This window comes from Prinia subflava, chromosome 19 (genome assembly GCF_021018805.1).
Source record: "Prinia subflava isolate CZ2003 ecotype Zambia chromosome 19, Cam_Psub_1.2, whole genome shotgun sequence".
Taxonomy (NCBI): Eukaryota; Metazoa; Chordata; class Aves; order Passeriformes; family Cisticolidae; genus Prinia; species Prinia subflava.
Genome location: NC_086265.1, coordinates 12256379 through 12276139, shown reverse-complemented (window position 1 = coordinate 12276139; position 19761 = coordinate 12256379). Strand labels below are relative to the sequence as shown.

At 54.9% G+C, this 19761-nt stretch overlaps 1 protein-coding gene across 8 annotated transcripts; it reads left to right on the top strand.

Moving 5' to 3' along the window:
• The first annotated feature begins 92 nt into the window (after window positions 1-92).
• ZMAT5 (zinc finger matrin-type 5) lies at window positions 93-19640 on the top strand. 8 transcript variants are annotated; one of them, XM_063415540.1, is made up of 7 exons: window positions 167-447; window positions 4942-5164; window positions 5540-5602; window positions 6034-6114; window positions 12240-12351; window positions 12707-12813; window positions 14781-15002. In XM_063415540.1, the coding sequence occupies exons 2-6, from the start codon at window positions 5038-5040 to the stop codon at window positions 12792-12794; spliced, it is 471 nt and encodes a 156-aa protein (XP_063271610.1). In that variant the 5' UTR covers window positions 167-447; window positions 4942-5037; the 3' UTR covers window positions 12795-12813; window positions 14781-15002. The 8 variants fall into 8 exon arrangements, with proteins under 8 accessions (XP_063271605.1, XP_063271604.1, XP_063271607.1 ...); XM_063415539.1 differs by having other exon boundaries at window positions 12684-12813; XM_063415535.1 differs by lacking the exons at window positions 167-447; window positions 12707-12813; window positions 14781-15002 and adding exons at window positions 93-160; window positions 17838-19640.
• Window positions 19641-19761: the final 121 nt, after the last annotated feature.

The window sequence follows — 19761 nt, the reverse complement described above, 5'->3', positions numbered from 1 at the left end:
GGGAGTGTAGGCGGTGCCCTGTAATTTGTACGGCGTGCCAAGCGCCCGTGGGGCATGCTGGGAGTTGTAGGCTTAGCTCCGTGCCGTGCGTTGCCTGCGCCGTTGCCGTGGGGCATTGTGGGAGTTGTAGGCGAGGCGGCGCGGGCCTGGCCAGAGGTTGGTGAGTGTGGCCGGCGGTGCCGGGGGTCCCTGAGAGGAGATCCTGAGGAGTTCCGCTCGTCCCTCCCGCCTTGTCCTCAGCAGCCTCCGCTGGGCAACCCCGGGGGCTCTGCCCGGCTTTGTGCGGTGAAACCGGCCCGGCCGTGGCTGCGGGCAGCGGGGCGAGGGGGCTGAGGGGGCAGAGACAGCCCGGGCCAGCCCTGCCCTGCCCTGCCCTGCCCGGGTGTCCGGCCGAGGGTGACAGGGACAGGAAAGAGGCGGTCACTGCCCTCAGCTCTCCCCCGGAAGGTGAGTGGGACGGGGTTTGGGGTGTTTTCTGCAGTTTGGGGTCGCAAAAGGTGGTCGGTGTCAGTATTGAGGGGGTGGGAGACGGGCGTGGGGCTCATGAATCATGGAATGGTTTGGTTGAAAGGGACTTTGAAGCTCATCCTGAGCCACCCCTTGCCATGGACAGGGATATCTCCCACTGTCCCAGGCTGCTCCCAGCCCTGTCCAGCCTGGCCTTGGGCACTGCCAGGGATCCAGGGGCAGCCACAGCTGCTCTGGGCACCCTGTGCCATAGGACCCTCTGACGGCTGCTCCAGAGGCCTCGGGAGGAGCAGGACCCAGCCCCATGTGGCAGAACAAAAGTGGGAATGTTCCCATTTGCTGCCTTCTCTTTGTGTTTCCCTCTTTGAAACCTCAGTGAGGGCAGAGTAGCCCCGGGGTGACTCTAGCACAGACGGGAGAGAGGTAAATTTGTATTTAGGAAGGCAGAACAGACAGGGATGGGACAGGGGAATCCTGACATTGCAGCTCTTTCCCCACAGGGCTGTTGTTAAACAAGTGAAATTCCAGAGCAGACCCTCAAGTGATGCTGCTCTGTTGTTTTGTTTGTCTCACCCACTCAGAAGCAGCACAAGGTCTGGCTGCAGAGTAATTTCTCCTGATTTATTTATTTGTTCCCTCAGGCAATGGTTGTGGGGGTCTGTGGGATTTTTCTGGGTTAGGACAAGACTACTGCTTGTTCTGGAAGCCTGGAAGGTGCCTGGCACATTCCTGTATAGTGCTATCCCCTTGGAACCCCAGAATATCTTGAGTGGGAAGGGACCCACAGGGATCATGGATCCAACCCCTGGCCCTGCCCAGACCCCCCAACAGCCCCACCCTGTTCATCCCTGGCAGCGCTGTCCAAAGGCTCCTGGAGCTGTGGCAGCCTCGGGGCCGTGCCCATTCCCTGGGGAGCCTGGGCAGTGCCAGCACCTCTGGGGGAAGAACCTTTCCTGCTCTGCAGCCTGAGCCTGCCCTGGCCCAGCTCCAGCTGTTCTCTTGGGTTCTGTCCCTGATCACCACAAAGCAGAGCTCAGAAAAACTCGATTTTTATTTTTCAAATGTAACTGCTCTGGATTATCCAAAACAAATTCCCCTAACTGCCCGTTAATTGCTGCCACCAGGATGGTTTGTTTGTGGTCAGGTTGGTGTTGATCCCAAATCAAGCTCTGGATTTCCAGCAGAAGGTGTCCCTACCTGTGGCAGGGGTTGAGATGAGCTTTAAGGTCCCTTCCAACCCAACCATTCTGTGATTCTATGACAGGACACAGGGAATGGTTTCCACTGCCAGAGGGCAGGGATGGATGGGAGATTGGGCAGGAATTGTTCCCTGGCAGGGTGGGCAGGCCCTGGCACAGGGTGCCCAGAGCAGCTGTGGCTGCCCCTGGATCCCTGGCAGTGCCCAAGGCCAGGCTGGACAGGGCTTGGAGCAGCCTGGGACAGTGGGAGGTGTCCCTGCCATGGCAGGGGTGGCACTGAATGAGCTTTAATGTCCCTTCCAACCCAAATCATTCCATGATTCTGTGATTTCCTCTGGGTGTAATGGAAAGCAGGATGTGTGCCTCTGTCATTGGGAAGGTGCTGGCAGACTCTGCTGCCATTCCAAGTCTCCCTGCAGATCTGAGCCCATTTAAATTGGCAGCTGAGTATCATAAGCCTGACACTTGGATTTAATTAATTCACATCTGCCTGATATCCAAAGTGGCTGGAATGGCCCCGAGCCCGGGCTGTGAGGAAGCAGGAAATTGAGGTCAGGGCCCGGCAGCAGCTCCCGGGGCTCGGTGTGGAGAGCAGCAGCTCCCCCCGGCACGAAGGAGTCTGTGCCCCTTGCAGGGTCACCTTCCTCCCTCTGCCTGCTGAAACACCCCGGAGAGTCCCAGATAAAATCTGCAGCTGATACAGAGCAGTGTGCAGTGTTCTGGCAGCAGCTGGGGAGGGGAAAATGTGAGATGGTGCCCAGGATATCTTGGCTGGAGTTGTCCCAAGCCCCTCACTGTCACCTTCGAGGTGCCTCACAACAGGGCATTGCTCACCCAACAGCATTGCTGTAACACTTTCATGCAACACAAAGCCCTGGCTTGTTGGGTTTTTTTTATTTGCATTTATTCAGGAAGACTTTTAAGTTAGCACAAAGCCTGGCTGGAAGCATTTATGGCTGTGGTGGGTCCAGGTCTGAGCTCCCTGATTCAGTTGCAAATCAGGGGCTGGAGATGCTGAGAGGAAACAGCCAGGCTGAGGCAGTTCTTTATAGAACTGCTACATTTACTTTATTTCATAATGACTAAGATGGATTTAATTAGGAACCATCTCTGTTTTCAGCTGAATAATGCTCTTTGTTTACTGCTGGAGCCGTTTGGGGAGATGGAAATAGGTTGGTGCTGCTCAGAAGCAGCTTTTTGCTCCTCTGGACTCACAGAGTGCTGGGAAGTGCTGGTATTGCAGAGAGTTGGCAGAACCCAGCAAGGTATCCATGCAGTGGAATCCTTGAAAAGATGAGAATAAGCATTGGGTAAAATCACTGTAGGGGGAAGTCTCAGGGAGAATCTGATACTCCTCTAATTGCTTTTTACAATCCATCTGTCCCCTGCAATGGGAATTACTTGGAGAATTTGGGAGCAGGCAGCCGTGGGATGTGGGATCTGGCTGTCTGGAATCTGTAGGAGCTTTCTGCCCTGGTTGTTGGGGGAGGAGAGGGAAGGAGCTTCTGCAATTATTGCTGTCGGGGTGATGAAAGAGAAAGTTTGAAATACGATTTCAAAGGCTGGCTGCTGCTGGGCTTCCGCAGGCAGAATTCCCTGGGAGATCTCTGGGAACTTGTGTGGGACCACTGCAGAATCTCATTTGTTTTCCCTGTTTGCAGCATTCTCTTCTGCAGAGATGGAGTGCAGGAGCCAGCAGCTCAGACAGGGAGCTTTTTGTGTCACCAGGAACTTTGGGAGACTGTGGAATAACATGTGGAACAGGGGTTTTTCAGTATTTAAAAGCAGACCCTGCCAGTGGGCCAGACTTTTTCCCTCTGAATTCCAGCAGCCCCACTACAGTGCTGCAAACCTGGCTGTAAAACTCAGAGATGCAAAGGATGTGGGAATTTATGGCTCCATCCTCATTAGGCAGTGCTTGGATTCTTAGGCTGGAGGAGGACGATTTCAGACCTCAAGCCCTGCAGAGCTGAGCTGGGATCAGCCCAGGGCAGGTGGGATTTGGGGTCCCAGCACACACGGCTGGGGCATGGCCAGCCCTCATCCCCCAGGAAAGATCTCCAACACGAGATTTCCAGTTCACTTGGAATATCTGAACATTTTGCTTTCAGTGTGCAGGTTTTCAATCCAATTTAAAAAATCTCAGAAGGTCTCCCCATCGAATGCAGTTTTTCTTTAACTTGTGGTGCGAGGCCTCGGAGATTTCCAGGGGTTTGATTTGGAAGAAGCAGTTCCTGGGAGCAGGGGTGGGAAGGGAATGTGGTGCTGATGCTCCTCTGGGATGGATGTCTGGCGGGAGGCTTGGCAGCCCTGCCTGAGCTGGGCTCTGAGGGATTCCTGGTGCTCTGCCCTTCGTGCTGGGCCAGAGTAATCGGCCAGGGGGCTATGATTGATTCTGGACCCGTTTTATTTATAAAATCTTTATTTCTTGTGCTGGTCTCTGTGCCACTTTTTAAATGCATTCGGCTGTCAAAGTGTCAAAACCTGGAGAATTGCTTTTGGAGTTTATCTCCCAGTCCATCCATCTTTGCCACTCATCAGGTACCTTTATATCCCCCAGGAGAGAACTTGCAGCTCCTTCAGAGTGTTTGTTACACCTCCAGCAGGGACATCCGATGGGGACAGGTGCCTGAAGGGTAAAACACAAGCTGATCTCACCTGCACTGACCGTGGCTCCAGGCCCAGCGCAGGTGGGAGCTCCCAAATTCTGTTGTGCTCTTAGTGCTGTACTCAGAGCAGACACACCTTGGTGCCGTAGGCTGGGGAGAGCAATCCATGGTGTGGTTCAGTGGATTGTAAGAAATCTGTCCTGTAGTGTTTGTAATGCAGCTTCCCACCTGCAGGACAGGTGAGATCAGCTTCTGTTTTATCTTTGAGGATAAAATGAGCTTTGCTGAGTTTTCTCCTTACCTTGCAGAGATGGACACAGGGGAGTTCCTTCCTCTTTTGTATCAGCTCATGGAGGTTGTGGTCGAAGGTCCCCAGGACCCCCAGCTCCTCCAGTTTCCACCTTGGATGGTTTGTGCTGCACCTTCCCTGGAGCCTGTGGCTCTCTGTTTTCTGTGGTCTGAGCTCGGGGAAGGAGAATCCTTCCAGCAGAGCTGTTGTTGCTTTGGGTGACAGAGATAAATGCAGATCAGGCCTTTTCTCCCATGTACAGGCTGCACATCCTGCCCCAGCAGTCTGTGATGGACAAGGATATAAACTGTTGGGTCTCACCTCTTTCCCTGTCTGCCAACCCTAAGTGATTTGAGTTCTCCTCCTTTGGAAGCAGGCGCTGTAAATCCTGAATCCTCCATTCCCATGGCTGGGTGCCGAGGAGCTGCCTGATGGTTCCAGGACAGGCTGATGCTCTTTTGCCAGGAGAGAGATGGGGAAAAGGTACTTCTGTGACTACTGTGACAGGTCCTTCCAGGACAACCTGCACAACAGGAAGAAACACCTCAGTGGAGTGCAGCATCTCCGGGCCAAGAGACTCTGGTACGACTCATTCCGAGGTGGGTGCTCCCAGCTGTCTGCCACTGCCTTCCTGGGACTGGGGTGGTGATGGATGAGGGGGGAGTGGGAAGAGAAAATAAATCAGCACTGATGGTTTATACACTCTGTGCCTGTGAATTGAGCACATGATGCTGCTGAATCAGGCAGTCTCAGAGGTGAAGCCTTCGTGTGTGGCTCTGACCTGTCTCAGCACACAGTTCCAGGTGTGTTAGTGCCAGCCCGAGGAGTGCAGTGGGACTGGGTTAAACTGGCTGTGAAACCATTGCCTGGGTGTCCCTCTGCTTCCTTCTAGTCCCTGAGCAGTTTGGGACTGGACATGATAGGGTTTTGCTGTGCCCAGGATCTTTACCTGGGTTCATGCCTTGCCTCCCCAGATGCTGCTGCTATCCTGCAGGAAGAGCAAACCAAGAAACCCTGTCGGAAGTTTCTGCAAACAGGTGAGGAGTTCTGAGTGGAAAGAAGTGCCTGGGCCCCAGCAGCTCCTTCCAGAGCCAGCCCAAGGCTGGAGGGAGGGATTTATTTGTGTCTGGCATCCAGGTGTGATGGAGCCTGGGTTTGCTTGTACAAGGACCTCCTGTGGGTGGTTTTCATGGAACTCTGGCTTTTCCCAGAATTATTAAAGTTGAAAAAGACCTTTAAAGTCACCAAGTCCAAATGTCAGTACAGCACCACCATGTTCATCATTAAACCATGTTCCCAAGTGCCACATCCACACACTTTTTTGAGCACTTACAGGGGTGGTGACTGCACCACTTCTCTGGGCAGCCCATTCCAATGCTTTACAACCCTTCCTGTGAAGAGATATTTCCTAATATCTAATCTAGACAATTTTGAAACTGACTTTTCAAATCTCACTGTTTCATTCCAGGACAGTGTGATTTTGGGTCCAACTGCAGATTTTCCCACATGACAGAGCAGGAGCTGGAGAAGCTGAGTGCCCAGGTTCAGGGTGAGTCCTCACACAAGGCAGTGTCCAAGAGTCTCCTTGGAGGGAGAGTTGCTGCAGGGAGGGGTGAGGGGTTGTGCAGGCTGTGATCCCCTGCTGCCTGCACGGAGCCAGCCAGGCATGGAGCCCTCCCTGCTGCTTCCCAGTGCTGTGTGAGCCTGGAAGTGCTGCAGTTTGTCATATGCTCCCTGCACTCGAGCTGCTGGCACAGACACAAACCTGGAGCTGAGCAGTGCTGTTACCACTTGGCAGCAAGAGTTTGGAGTGGCCTTTGTGAGCCCTCGGGGTTTTGTTCAGACAGGGAATAAAAACTGTCAGCAGCAGAGGGCACTGGTACATCACGTCCCCTTAAATTTATGGATTTGATTTCCCCCCACCTTGCTGCTATTACCAGGGAGCTGCTGCTTCCACCCGTGGGAAGAGCTGGTGGGAAGAGCTGTCCTGCTGTCGGGCTGTGAAAGGGGTCCTGGATCCAGAAACAGCCTCTGCTTGGGTGGCTTTGGATGGAAGTGAAGTGTGGGCAGGGGGTGGATGGCAGCTGCTCCCTGCTGGGAGTTTGCAGAGCACTTTTGAACTTTCTCATTCTGGGACTACCATTCTTGGAGCTACTTTTCTTTTAGGGGAAAGAGGTGGTAGCTCTGTTTTCTCCATAGGAGTCCTTACTTTAGTGGTTCAAGAAAATGACAGAATCACAGACAGGGCTGGGTGGGAAGGGAAGTTAAAGCTCATCTCACTCCACCCCTTCCACCAGCCCAGGTTACTCCAAGCCCCATCCAGCCTGGCCTTGGACACTGCCAGGGAGTGTGAGTGAAGTGTTGGTGAGAATTTGAGGAATGGTTGAAATCTCCACTGGAGACCATCTGATCCTAACCATGCTGAAAGCATGGTGAGCTCAAACAGGATGCTCAGGGCCACATTCAGTTGTGGTTTGAGTTTCTCAAGGCTGGAGCCTCTCTGGGTGACCTGATCCACTCTTTGACTAGGTTCATAATAAAAATGTGTAATTTATTAAATATTTAACTAGAAATTCCTGATGGAAATTCCCTTATTTTGGGTTGTGCCCGTTGTCTCTGTACTGGGAGCACAGCACTGGGTACAGCACCCAGATGTGGCCTCACAGTGTGGAGCAGAGCAGAAAAATTCCTTCCCCAGTCTGGTGTCCCAGTGTAGCCCAGCCTGGAGCAGCTCCCATGCCCACATCCTCGCTGGAGCCAGCTGTTGTTTTGTCAAGAGTCTGGCAAAGCCAGGCTGAGGTGTTGGAAGTGTGGGATGTGAGACGGGGGGTGTGCGTGGGGTAGAGCCTCTCCTGGCTCTCGGAGGGATCCCATTTGGGGAGGAAGAGCTCAGGGGAGCCAGGGGGAGGCAGGCAGGCAGCACGGAGCTGTTCCAGGCCGTGCTGAGTCAGTGACAGCCCCCGAGGAGATTCTGAATCAATCTCTGAGCACTGCTGGCAGTCAGTAAAGCCAGGGTGGGGATGGAGTGCTCCAGCCCTTCCCAGAGTCCCCTTCAACCAGAGCCTCACCCTGAGCCCTCTCTGCTGGGCTCCCCAGGGTGGCACAGAGTGACAGGCACAGGAACCTCTAGCATTTCCAGGCACTGCTGTTCCTGCAGGAGAAGTGGGAGCTCTCTGGAGCGGAGCAGGGAAGGCTGGCAGCCCCTCAGCTTTCCTTGCCAATTACACTTGTTATTGAGTATTGACTTGTGTCAAAGGGGACGGTGGAAGTGCAGGATTGGCTGGTGAGAGCCAATTCCGGGGAGATTACTGGGAAACTTTGCATTTGTGTTCCGGAGTCAAACATTTCATTTACCAATTAGCCCTGAAGGAGTGATGGCATGGGGACAGGGGTGCTTGGTTGGAGAGTTCAGTCCTGCTTACCTCTCTCGTGGTGTGGCTTCATGCATCCCACAAACTCCAGCTCTGATCAGAGAGTTTGGAGGGATTTGGTGCAGGGAAAGGCTCAGCAGGATTTGGTGGAGGAGAGGGACAGCCTGTAACAGACAGGATGGAAGGATCAGACTCTGTCTGGTGAGTCATGGGGACATTCCAGCACTCCTTCAGCTGCCAAGTCACTCGTGTCTCAGGTGCTGGGGCTGAGGGCAGAGTTGAGGGCAGGCTCATGTGCAGCAGGGTGTGTAATTCACACAGGATCCTCTCTCAGTTATGTCCCACGTGCATTCCCACTCAGGATCTCTGAGCCATGAGCCCTCCCAAGCCACAGCCAGCAGGATTGGAGCAATCTGGATCAGGCTGCCTCTCACTGACCCAGCTGGGAGATTTTGGCAGGTTTGGAGCCAAGAGCTGTCAGGGATTTGAGATGAACCGAGAGGCTGGAAGCTCCAGAGCCTTCCCAAGCCTGGGGTGACCATGCTGGGGGTGGCCGGGCTGGTGGGGGACGCTCTCCCGGTGAGCCCACAGTGCTGCTTAACCCCCCTTTCCTCAGTTCTGGAGCAGGCAAAGCCTTGTCTGACTTTTTTAACCCAGCTAAACCGTGATGGCACTTCTTTTATCATGTAAATATTGAACCTGTCCCTGAGTCCCTGTGAGTGTTTGGTGTCCGTAGCTCCGTGTCCATGAACTCACCTTGATTGTGGAGCGTTTTTATCACAGCCAAAGGAAACATGACATTATCCTTAACATTTGGCCTTTTTAATGCTGGGAGTTCACCCTGTAGTTTGTGTAAGTTTTGTGAATTAAGTAGGAAAATTTCTGGATTATTCCATGTTCTAGAATAGCTTGGAGCCTGGCCTACTTTGGCGTCAGCATCTCTGCACGCTGTAGAACATCCCCATCAAGAAGCAACAGTTTACACCTTCAGCAGGGAGGGAGCTCATATTCCCAGCTGTTCCCCCATCAAAGCATTAGCCTTCTGCATCTGCTGCATCATTCATCACCCAGACACTTCCAGGCTGTCATTTTAAGTGCAGTTGTGTCAGGAAAAGTCACTGTCAGACTGCCATCTCCTTGCTCAGAGTTATTGGCTCCCCGCTAATCCGTGTCCCTGGTGCAGGCAGGATCGACCTGGCTGGGCTCTGGTGACTCCAACGAGAGGAGGGCACGGCTGGTGGGTGTTTGCAGGATGTCCATGAGGTTGAGAGGATCTGCGGGACCCTGCGGGGGTGGCTGGAGTCCACTGGTCTGACTGGGCAGGGAGCGGGAGGAGCGCTCACACTGGGCTGCAGGGCAGTCACTCATTTGGCTGCTCCCATCACAAGGGCTCCTCAGCCTCATCTCAGCCACGCTCTGCTGCTGTTCTTGTGCTCTGGAGGAGGTGGAGTTCCACATCATCCACCAGGGAGGCAGCTGAGGGATTTCATGTGCACCTCCTTGCTGGTTGGGAACTGAAGGATTTCCTGTGCGTCTCCTTGCTGGGTGACCTGCCCATACTGGGGACTCCATCTCGCACACAGCAGTGCCTTTTTCAAGAAGAAAACCCATGGGGAGAGAAGATAAATGTGGACCCTGCTCTGGCATCATTAGAGGCACTTCACAACTACAGATGCTCTTCTAACTGGCTGTAATTAGACTTTGAAACAAACACCACAGTGAGGAGGAGGAGGGGGGAAGCACCTTCACACCTGTCCAGCTGCACGGTCACGTATGGGGAGCAAGGGCTGGTAAAGGCCTTTCAGAGCTGCTTCTTGGAATAACTGTTGGCATTCAGGGAGTGTTTCCAAACACAGGGTGCGTTTGGTGGTCCCTGGATGGGATGTGTGAGCTCCAGAGGGACGTGGACATCACTGAGGTGGGCAGAGCTGGAGAATTGCCCATCCCTGCTGCCGCATTTCTGAGCCTGAGATTTGGAATGCTCTGGAGCTGTGAGAACAGGGAGACAGCTGGATATCTTTCTGGTGTGGATACCTGGGGTCTCATTTGGGGCTGTGCAAATCCAGAGCAGTTCCACAGCATCCAGTGAACTTTTCCGACTGGGACCATGAGTTGTGGCTGCTCCATCCCTGGTATGGTACCCTGGGGCTCCCTGCTCTGAACAGAGAAGCTTGGGCTGTTTATGGTCTGTTGTCTGCTGGGGTGGGAGTTGCATGAAGAGGAAATCACAGTGGTACAGAGAGGTGGGAGAGATTCTCTCCATGATTCCCTTCCCTGCCTCATCAAAGCTTCTCACAGACACTGCCTGTCTGTCCCCTTGCTAAGGTGGGATATACTCAGAAGGTGGAAAAACATGGAACAGAGGGAAATAAGGTGCTCAAGATTGCCAGGTGAGTCTAACCCTGAGCGTGAGCAGTGCCCAGCTCTCCAGGCTGAGCTTCTTGCCTCCCCATCCCCACACCTGGCCAGCTGGCTGGCTTGACCCCATGTAGCTCTGCTGGGGCTTTGATCCTTGGGAACAGCTGTGGGAGACTGGAACATTCCTGTCTCTAGCCCTCTCGGTGGGTTCAGAGCAGCACCCGGACATCAGGAGCGCAGCGAGCTTTCTGTGGTGGCACTGGGCACATCATCACCCCGCCCAGCAGCAGCAGCTGAAAAGGCTGAATGACAAATTATCCATCTGGCTGCTCATTGTGTAGCACATCCCTGCCATCCTGATTTAGTATTCAACAGGCAGATGAATAATTGGTTGCCACCAGTAGGATGAAGTGATCCTTCACTCTGCCCAAGCACTATTAATTTCACACTCTATCTGCAAAGGTATAATATTTTCCTTAAAACGTAAGACATATGGTGGGTGGGTGTGGAGCAGGCTCCTGAGGGGTATGACTGCAGGTGCCTTGGTCCCTAAATGGGATCAGGGATCCCCCAGAAGGGTGGATGAGTAGGGCTAAGGGAATGACACCCAGCTGCCTCTGCTTCCTTTTCATTGTCACCAGTATTTGGTTTCTGAGTTCCCTGTTCTGTTAGGTGGGAAGTTTCCACTAGGCTGGAGATGGGATCACTGGGGCCATGTCCTCATCCCTGATGTGCTGGCAGGAGTGTGGCTGTGTCAGGGCTCCTGTTCAGCACCAGGTCCCTCCCTGCAGCTGGGGGGCACTGGGGAGCTTTGCTAACTGGGCAGCTGTGGGTTTGTGCCACGCTGGCACCATGCCCTTCTCCCCAGGGGTGCGTGTGGGCATCTGTCCCACACAGCCCTTTCAGACTGATTGGAGGGGTTGACATCCTGATTCAGTAAACAGCAGAGGTTTCCTTCTTCATTCCTAACCACTGTGAAAAACAGAACAAGGAGTAATGGGTTCAAACTGAAAGAGTTCACCCTGGGGTGAAAGAGAGGACATTTAGGTTAGGTATAGGTTGGACTCAAAGGTCTCTCCTGAACCTGATTGATTCTGTAATTCTGTGATTTATAGAAGAATCCTTGTCTCTGACAGGGTGAGGCCCTGGCACAGGGTGCCCAGAGCAGCTGTGGCTGCCCCAGGGTCCCTGGCAGTGCCCAAGGCCGGGTTGGATGGGACAGTGGAAAGTGTCCCTGCCCATGGCAGGGGCCAGGACTGGATGGGCTTTGAGGTGACTTCCAACCAAACCATTCCTTGGTTCTAAACACAAGAATTTGTCCCCTGGTTCTCTCTGCCCCGGTTCTGCCCTGGGCTGGTGACAGCTCTGTCTGGGCTGTGCAGGGGTTGGGGACACATCAGGCAGGAGCTCCTTAAGCAGCCCTGACAGCAGCTCTGGGATCTGTCTGCTGGCTGGAACATGCACCCAGAACTGCTCAGACTCTCCAGGGCTGCCAAGGCTGCATCGATCCGGGCACTGTCCCTGCCATTCCCACCTGGCAGGGCAGGGCTGGCACAGATGCTGCTGCCACTTGGAGGGACGGGGCTCTGGAAATGGCTCAGGGGCAGCCGAGGCTGTTCCAGGTGAGGATGAGGGTGATCTGCCCCGGGGGGAGGTGTCAGACTCCCCTCCGTGCCCAAACTGCCACCGTGCTGGTTTAGCTCTTGTCCCCTGCTCTGCCTGGCTGCAGCTGTCACCAGGGATGACTCCAAGCATCAGATGGCAGGAGGGCAGAGGAGGAGGAGGGGCCGCCACAGGCATGGTGCACACTCTCCACCCTGTGAAACTGTGCAGGGTAATGAGCAGCAGGTTTAATGGAGTGGAAAGACAAGGGTCTGGTGGTTCTTTCTCTCATGGCCCTCTCTCTGATCCAGCCCTCTCTGATCTCAATCTTTCTCTCAAGCAGGGGAGAAGAGGCTGAAGGAGCTGCAGAGGGAGGGAGCAGATATCCCACCTGGCACCATCGAGGACTGGCTGGAGAAGAGAGCGCAGAGGCTGAGCGCAGCTCAGAGTAACAGGTACTGGGTACGGGGCATCATCCAGGTGGGATGCAGGGGGGGATCACACAGGAGGCTGGGACAGGGGGGGTGCAGGGGATCAGAGGTCCCAACACCCCCAGCCAGAGCTCGTGAGGGGCACGTGTGGGCACCCAGCCCTCCCTGCCCCCTCAGGGGTGTGTGCACAGGTGTCCCCACGTGCCAGGGGACACACCCTGGGACACGCCATAGCAGAGCGGTGCTCCTTGCTCTGTGCAGAGTGCACAGACACACCTGGAAGGGCAGAGCTGGTGCTGTGCTGGGTCGTTAACGCCAGGGTTCAGTGTCAGGAGCCTGCTTCCATCTGTTGACAGCTCCCCCATCCCCTGCCTGCCAGGGAGGGTGGAATTGGCTCCTCCTCGCAGGATCCGTTCGGATTCGGCGCCGGCTGTTCCCTCGCTCACCTGACTGTGCCGCAGGCTTAATGGGATGACATTTGGGCAGGTGCCAAATCTCTCTTCTGTTCTTTCTCTGTTTGTTCCTGTCCTCTCCGTGTTTGGACTGGGCAGGATCTTCCTTCTGGTGCTTGTCTGAGCTTGTTGCTCTGGGATTGTTCTGTCCCTCAGCTCAGCTGCCCTTGGCCTTGCAGAGCTGCCCACATTCCTGTCCTCTACACTTCACTTGCCCCATTTTGTTTTTCTTGCCTGTGCATCCCTTGGAACTTGGGGTAGATCAGCTCTTAAAGAAGATAGCCATCACTGTTCCCAGAGGAATTTCCAGACCTTCACATCTACTTGGTCATACCCAGAGGAATGTTCAGACCTTCAGAACTTGGTCCCTGCTGCCTCCGTAGATACACAAAACAAAATTCCAGGCTTGTTGCTCTTTTTCCAGCCTCCCTATCCCTGCAGGCTCAGAAACCATCTGCTACACGAATTAAACACCAACTATTGGAACTTCCCTTCCTCTTTCCAGCCTTGCCAAAGCCTCTCCTGATCATCTCTGTGCTCCCATTGTGACCTCCAGCACCACATTTTATGGCATTGATTTTTACCAATTTCCATAGGAAATGTAGAGTGTGGATTTCCATCAGAAAGGGTCCAAGGCCTCAAAGCTTCTGAGATGCCACGAGTTCTGTGAGTGTGGAAGTGGGTAGAGATCCCATTAACACATTTAGAAAGGAAATGTTCTTGACCTTGCTGGCTGCTGGAGCATCCCTGTGGGATTGAGAATGCTCCAGCTGTAGGTAAACCTTTGATAGAGCACTTGTAGCTCATGAGACCCCAGGGCATTGAGTACCCAGTACTGCCTATTGATCAGTCCTGCTGCTCAGGAAACAGCTCATTAGGTGAGGGCTCCACTTTGCAGCATTCCCTCTGTTCCATACCCACCCAGATATCCCTGCCCAGAGGGGCTGGTGTGTGTCCTCATGGTCCTGCCTCATCGTGGGCTCTGCAGAATCCCCGCTGAGGGGATAAACCTTGAACCAAGTGACTTTGCTCTGTGTCAGTTGCCTGGAAAACGCTCCTGGAAAACTACTCCTGTAGTTGGCTCTCGGCCACGGCCCCGCAGGGAGAGGAGGGTGCTGCTTCTCCCCGGGGTTATGTAAAGGAGTTTGATTAGATTTATTCTGGCATCACAATTAAAAAGATTCATCAGGATTGGAGGTAGAGGCCTGAGAAGCTGCAAGGCTGCTGTCAGGGCTTGTGTGAGAGAACAAATGAGCTTCCTGCACTTGGGAATTAATGGAAAAGGTATGTTTCCCAGGAATTTAAACGTGCCCCGGTCAAGGTGGAGGCAAGGGAGAGATGGTTCTTCTCCTGCACTTCCTCATCCCAGTGTGGTGTTTGCAGTAGCCTCGATCAGTAAAGCTGAGGAGAGGGGCAGGGACAGAGTGATTCCCAGGCCCTGGGGCAGGGAGAAGCCTCTTCCCTTTGCTCAAGGGTCCTCTGTGCACACACCCTGCTGGCTTGGCAGCTCCTCCGTTTCCGAGGGCTCCTTGTCCTATAGGAAGTGCACAGCTGGCTCGGGATTTGGGCTGCTCTGAAAGAAACATCTGCTGGTTTTGTTTGTTCTTCTTCCAACTCAGCTGTGTGAGGAGTGGGAATGGAGGGGCTGGGACCAGCCCTGCTCCCAGCACCTGGCAGCTGGGCCTGCTGAGCCCCTCTTGGGGGGCTGTGCTGCTCCCTGCACCCCAGACCCCTCACCTCAGTGTTCCCACCTGAGTTTTCACTGGCTCACACTCTGTTAGGCTGCTTGGGTATGCTGGGAATGGTCACACAACTGTTCTGGTGCTGGATTTGGGATGGGGCTTGAATGAGCCTATTTGGTGATAACCAAAACCCTCCTCTGCTGGCCCCTTCTCTTTGGGGGCTACTGGAGGGGGCACAGGGAAATGCAGCCCCCAGCATGGCTTGGTGTCAGACTGACACACTGCTTCTCACCTCAGCCCTTTCCATCTCCCCTCACAGTGCTCTTCCCGAGAAACCAGCACCGTTCCAGTACCCTCCGGGCTGGCCACCAGTGCAGGAGCTGCCCCCATCCCTGCAGCCCCCCCCGCCCGGGGGCTGGCCCGTGTCCCCCAGCCTGCAGTGGGGCTGAGCCTGGCTGGGGCTGGCTGCCTGCCTCTGCTCTGGGAAAGGGGCAGGATTATTTATACACACTATTATTTCAATAAACCCTCCTCCCGCCCATTGCAGCCTCTGTGTGTCGTGTTCTGCTCGCCCGGCAGCCTCCCGTGGGCTGAGCTGCTCCCCTGGCTCTCTCCCTGCCTCTGGAACAGGGATCTGTGCTCAGCAGAGCTCCAGCCCTGCACAGGGGCTGTCTGTTGTCACCTGGAGCCGGCATTCCCCATTTCCCGGGTAGGATCCATCCCCTCAGATTGCTGCTTCTGCTCTGCCTGCTCTCAGTCCAGCTCCATGCTGGGCTCTGTGATCCAGGCTGCAGAAGGACTCAGGCTTTTGGAACTGATGTTTCATTTCCTCGGGTGCTTGTGCTGTGATATTCCTGATAAATCCAGGGTGTGACCCTGCCCGGGTCCAGGTGCTGGAGCTCCCAAAGGAGAGCCTGGGGAGCTTCCCTCAGCCCTGCTCCTGCTGTGCGGGAGGCAAGGGGCAAGGAGGGAAAATGCCCCAGGGTTTCTCCACAGTGAGAGTTTGGGTCATCTCTCCTTGCTGGCAGAGCGTGGGGTGGGGGAGGCCCTTGGCTGTCCCAGGAAGGGAGCAGCGTGCTGCAGCTCCAGGGACAAGGGGGAATCCTGCCCAGCAGCATCCTGGAAGGCAGCTCTGGCAGCAGGTCTGTTCAGGAGGGCTGTGCCCACTGCCAGAGCATTCCAGGTTTGGCTGGGCAGGGACGTGATGGGTCCAGATTCATGAAGAGCGTAAGCAGGAGCCAGCTGCCCATGGCCAAATCCTGCCTGGACCGCTCCCACAGGGCAGGGCTCCCACCTCGGGGTGTGATGGCAAATTGTCACGGGAGTGTCAGCTCCAGCCCTGGGACGTGGCTCTGACAGGAGCAGGGACTGGATGTGACAGCAGCCTGGAAACAGCCTTGGCTGGAGCCTGCATGAGCTCTAGGTCCAGCTAGAGAATGTTTTTATCCTTCCAGGCAGGAACCCTGGGCTTGCTGGAGAGCAGGAGCACAGTGCTTGGGCTGGGTCCTGTTCTCACTTCCATGTGCAGGACAGGTGGATTAACAAAGTACCTGGGTGGCTCCTCTTTGGGAATGGATGGGAATCCCTGGAGCAAGGGAACCCTGCCCCCAAGGAAGGGGAATTGGGGCCCCCCAGGGGCTGTGGATGTTCCAGATGGGAGCTGGGCCTGCTCTCTCCAAGCATGGATGTGCATCCCTATGCCCCAGCCTGGCACAGGGGAGGAGTCCTGGGAAATGTAGAGAAGCTCCACTGACTGGGGGGGACAGTGGCTGCTGTGCTGGTGGCAGCCAGGACATGCTCCCGGGCACCTTCCGAGGCCACCGGCACCAACAGATCAAGGAACTCCCACTCCAGTCCCTTCCATGGATTTTTTTCCCAGTCAACATCAAAATCCTTCCCTGTTCCTTGTGTTGATTGGAGCTGTGCTTTGATCAGCCCCCAAGCTTGTCCCTGCTCCATGGGCTCTGGTCCTGCTGGGTTTTCCAGCTGATCCAGGAGCGGTTGTTTTACCCAACACTCCCAAACTTCAGGATTCCCCAGATCCAGCTTAAATTAGAGTTCTCTGGGCAAGCTCTGGAGCCCAACTGGAAATGAAAATTCCTGTGTAAAACACAACAGCTGTAGATTTTCCATGCTCTCCTTGCACTCAGGGAGTTGGGCTGCTCTGGAAGCAGAAATTCCCAATAAATCGCTGAAAGGCAAGAGCAGGAGCATTCCCTATTGAGCTCCAGCCTGTCCAGGGGGAGGTGAGAGGGATTCATTAAAATTGGGGTTTTCCCACAAAAACTGCAGGATGTGTGGCGATGGGCCGAGCCCGGCATCACCCGCAGGATGTGGTGGATTCTTGGAGCTGTGTAACTCCCGGGGGGTGGAGGAGGCTGGAATTGCAGGGGTGTGGGCTGTGTGTTCCAGCAGGTGGCAGGAGGGGTGACAATGCCCTGGATCACCGGGGTGGGACACAGCCCCTGTGGGATCATCCACGGGAAAAGCCTGCAGGACGAGGACACCGAAGCAGGATGGAGCTCTGGCTCCTTCCCACGGGGCTGGTACCTGATCCCAAGGGATGCTGCAGGGAGGGACTCGCTGTCCCCGGGGTGGGGTGGAGGAGCTGCTGCCCAATAGTGAAGCTCGAGCCAAAGTGCCTTTGCTGGAGCAAGAGCCGGAGTAATTTACCGGGAAGCTTTTAGGGAAATGAGCGGCTGCTGGGCCCCTGCCAAGCACAGCCCCGCTGGGCTCTGCCCGTGTCCTCTGGCAGCTCTTGCTGGGAGAGAGGGACGGGAACAGGGAATGGGGACAGGATGTGGACTGGGGTGAGGACAGGACACAGAGAGGGATGGAAAAAGGGGTTGGAATGGGGGTAGAGATGGGGTCAGGGATGGGGATTGGGGAGGGGAGAGGGGCAGGGAAGCATGGGAATGGAGATGGGGAATGGTCAGGGATGAGGATGGGACAGCAGTGGGGATGGGGAGAGGGGAAAGAGACAGAGAAGAATGGAAATAAGGATGGGAGTAGGACTGAGGATGGGGTTGGGGATGGAGACAGAGCTTGGGACAAGGACAGGAATGGGACCAAGACAGGGATGGAGCTGAGCCCATCCCACACTTCTTGCAGCACAAGAGAGAGAAGCAACCATTACCAACTTCTACCCTTCCTATCCCAAACATTTCCCAAAGCTATGCAATCGCAGCCCTGCAACCCCCACTGGGTTTGCTGCCACTTTTTCTCCGTTGTCCCCACGTCCAGGGAACCCGTGCAGGGTCCTGCTCCCTCCCACCTCCGCTCGCCCGCGGCAGTCCCCACCTCCCGGCACATTCCTTTTGTTTTTCCCGTTCCTGGCGTCCCTTAATTGAATTATCCCGGAGCATCTCTGTTGCAGCAGCCGCAGTGATCCGTCGCCGCTGCGGCAGAGCAGGGACGCGGCTGGGACCCCGCTCCTGCATCCCGCCTGCGCCGGCACCGGGAGCTGCCATTCCAAACCTGCCCCGAGAAATCCGTTCTGCCGATTCCCATTAAAATTAATTGAGCAGCTTTGAAACGCTGAGCTTGGGGGATGGCGTTATTCCTTTTATCTATTTTTTTCTTTTACATTATTGTATTTTCTAGCAAATTAAATTGTCCTCGGTTTGGTTTTTTTTGTTTTTTGGGGTTTTCTTTTCTTCTCTTATGTTTATTCACAGTGTCTATAATAGACCTGGTTAAAAATAAATATATATATATATATATAAACACAGATGTCTCCAAGGCCACGTGGCTCCTTTGGAAATGCCACTCCGTAAAAAATCTAAACTTTCTGTGGGGAGATGGATGAAATTTCATTACGGATGCGGAGCCTCCCGCACTTTGCGAGGCGGCCGGAATGATTTCATTGCCGTGGAGCCCTTCCCATTTCCATTTCTCATTTGGACATTTGCTTCAATTTGTTTGATAAATTAAGAAGATCAAAAAAAAGGCCCCACCCAAACCCCAGTTCCTCCTGGCATCCCAAAAATGGGGTGTCCCTTCCATGGTGCTGCAGGGTGGAAATTCCCATGCCGGTGCAAAGAAATGCATTTTCTTTGGGAACAGCCAGGGAGTTGAATGGGGGATGTCCCAGCCCCGGTGTTTTGGGATGGGCTCCTCCAGCCCCATTCCCATTGGAAGTGCCCCATAATGGGGGAGCAGCAGCTTTGCCTGATTCTCTCCCAGCCCCAGGCAATTCCCCTGTTTTTATTTATTCCTTTAATCGCTTTGCCATTAAAAATGCATCGCTGGGGGCTCGGGGAGGGCTATCCATTAGATGGGAATGGGCTCCCACAGTGCACACAGATGTGAGGCCGTGACATTCCCAATGTCCCTCAGCTTGGGGGGCTCACACCAGGGCCAGTGGTGTAAATCAGGAGTAACAGGGTGCTCCCCACCACCAGCCTTGGGGCAGGATCCCAGCTTGGCCCTGGATCTGTGACTCTGTGGAGCCTCTCTGAGCGCCCCAGACACATCCTGGTCCCTGCTGGAATTACTGTTAATCCAGATGAATGCACTTCTGGGAAGGGGCTTGGGCAGAGCGTCCTCCGCATCGAGGCAAAGGGGAGTGGAACATTCATCAAACCCAACATAAAATATCAGAGCACAAGATGTGGAGAGGGGGATAAAACCACTGGGATCCGTGGGAAAAGGCAGGACCTAAAGCCGGATCCACAGCAGGACGTGGGAGCTGCTGGGAAGGAGCCAAGTCCTGCTACCCCAAAGTTTAGGGATGCTCCAGCCCCTGGAGTCTTGGGTGTCACAACCCCCCAACCAGTGCCCACCTCCCGTTTCAGGAGGACTCAGCAGCACCCACGGGTGTTCCCTGGGCCCCACCCCATCACCCTCCACCCTGGCATCTCCAGGAGCCCCCGCAGCCCAGAGCGCTTCAGAAATCCCAGTTTTATTTCAGATCGGAAACAACCAACCAGGAAGAACAAAAAAAACCCCAAAAAAACAAACAAACAAACAAAAAAAAAAACACCACCCCAAAACCCCCAAAAACTCCAAAGAATGAGAAACAGCCCCAAATCCGAACCAGTCCGTGCCCAGGTGGGTGCTACATACAGGCTGGGGGGTTCGGGGCGTGCGGGGCTCCCCGGCCTCGGGGTGGCTCCGGCTCTTCCCAAGGGGGGTCGGCTCAAAGTGCATCAAGCAGGAGGTCAGGAGTGTCCCCGCACCGGGCAGGTGGGGAAACCGAGGCACGGCACGGGGCCGGGGGGACAGGGAGGGGCCTGGGGGAGGGTGGAATCCAGCCCTTGGCAGCCAAGTCCATGCAAACGCTCCCGGCTCTAGGAACC

Excerpts from the sequence above, each read along its gene's own strand:
- ZMAT5 (XM_063415535.1), top strand. The coding sequence starts at position 5,038 with ATGGGGAAAAGGTACTTCTGTGACTACTGTGACAGGTCCTTCCAGGAC. Across the intron at positions 5,603-6,033 it reads TCGGAAGTTTCTGCAAACAG|GACAGTGTGATTTTGGGTCC; the intron begins GTGAGGAGTTCT and ends GTTTCATTCCAG. Across the intron at positions 12,352-17,837 it reads AGCGCAGCTCAGAGTAACAG|CAGCCGCAGTGATCCGTCGC; the intron begins GTACTGGGTACG and ends TCTCTGTTGCAG.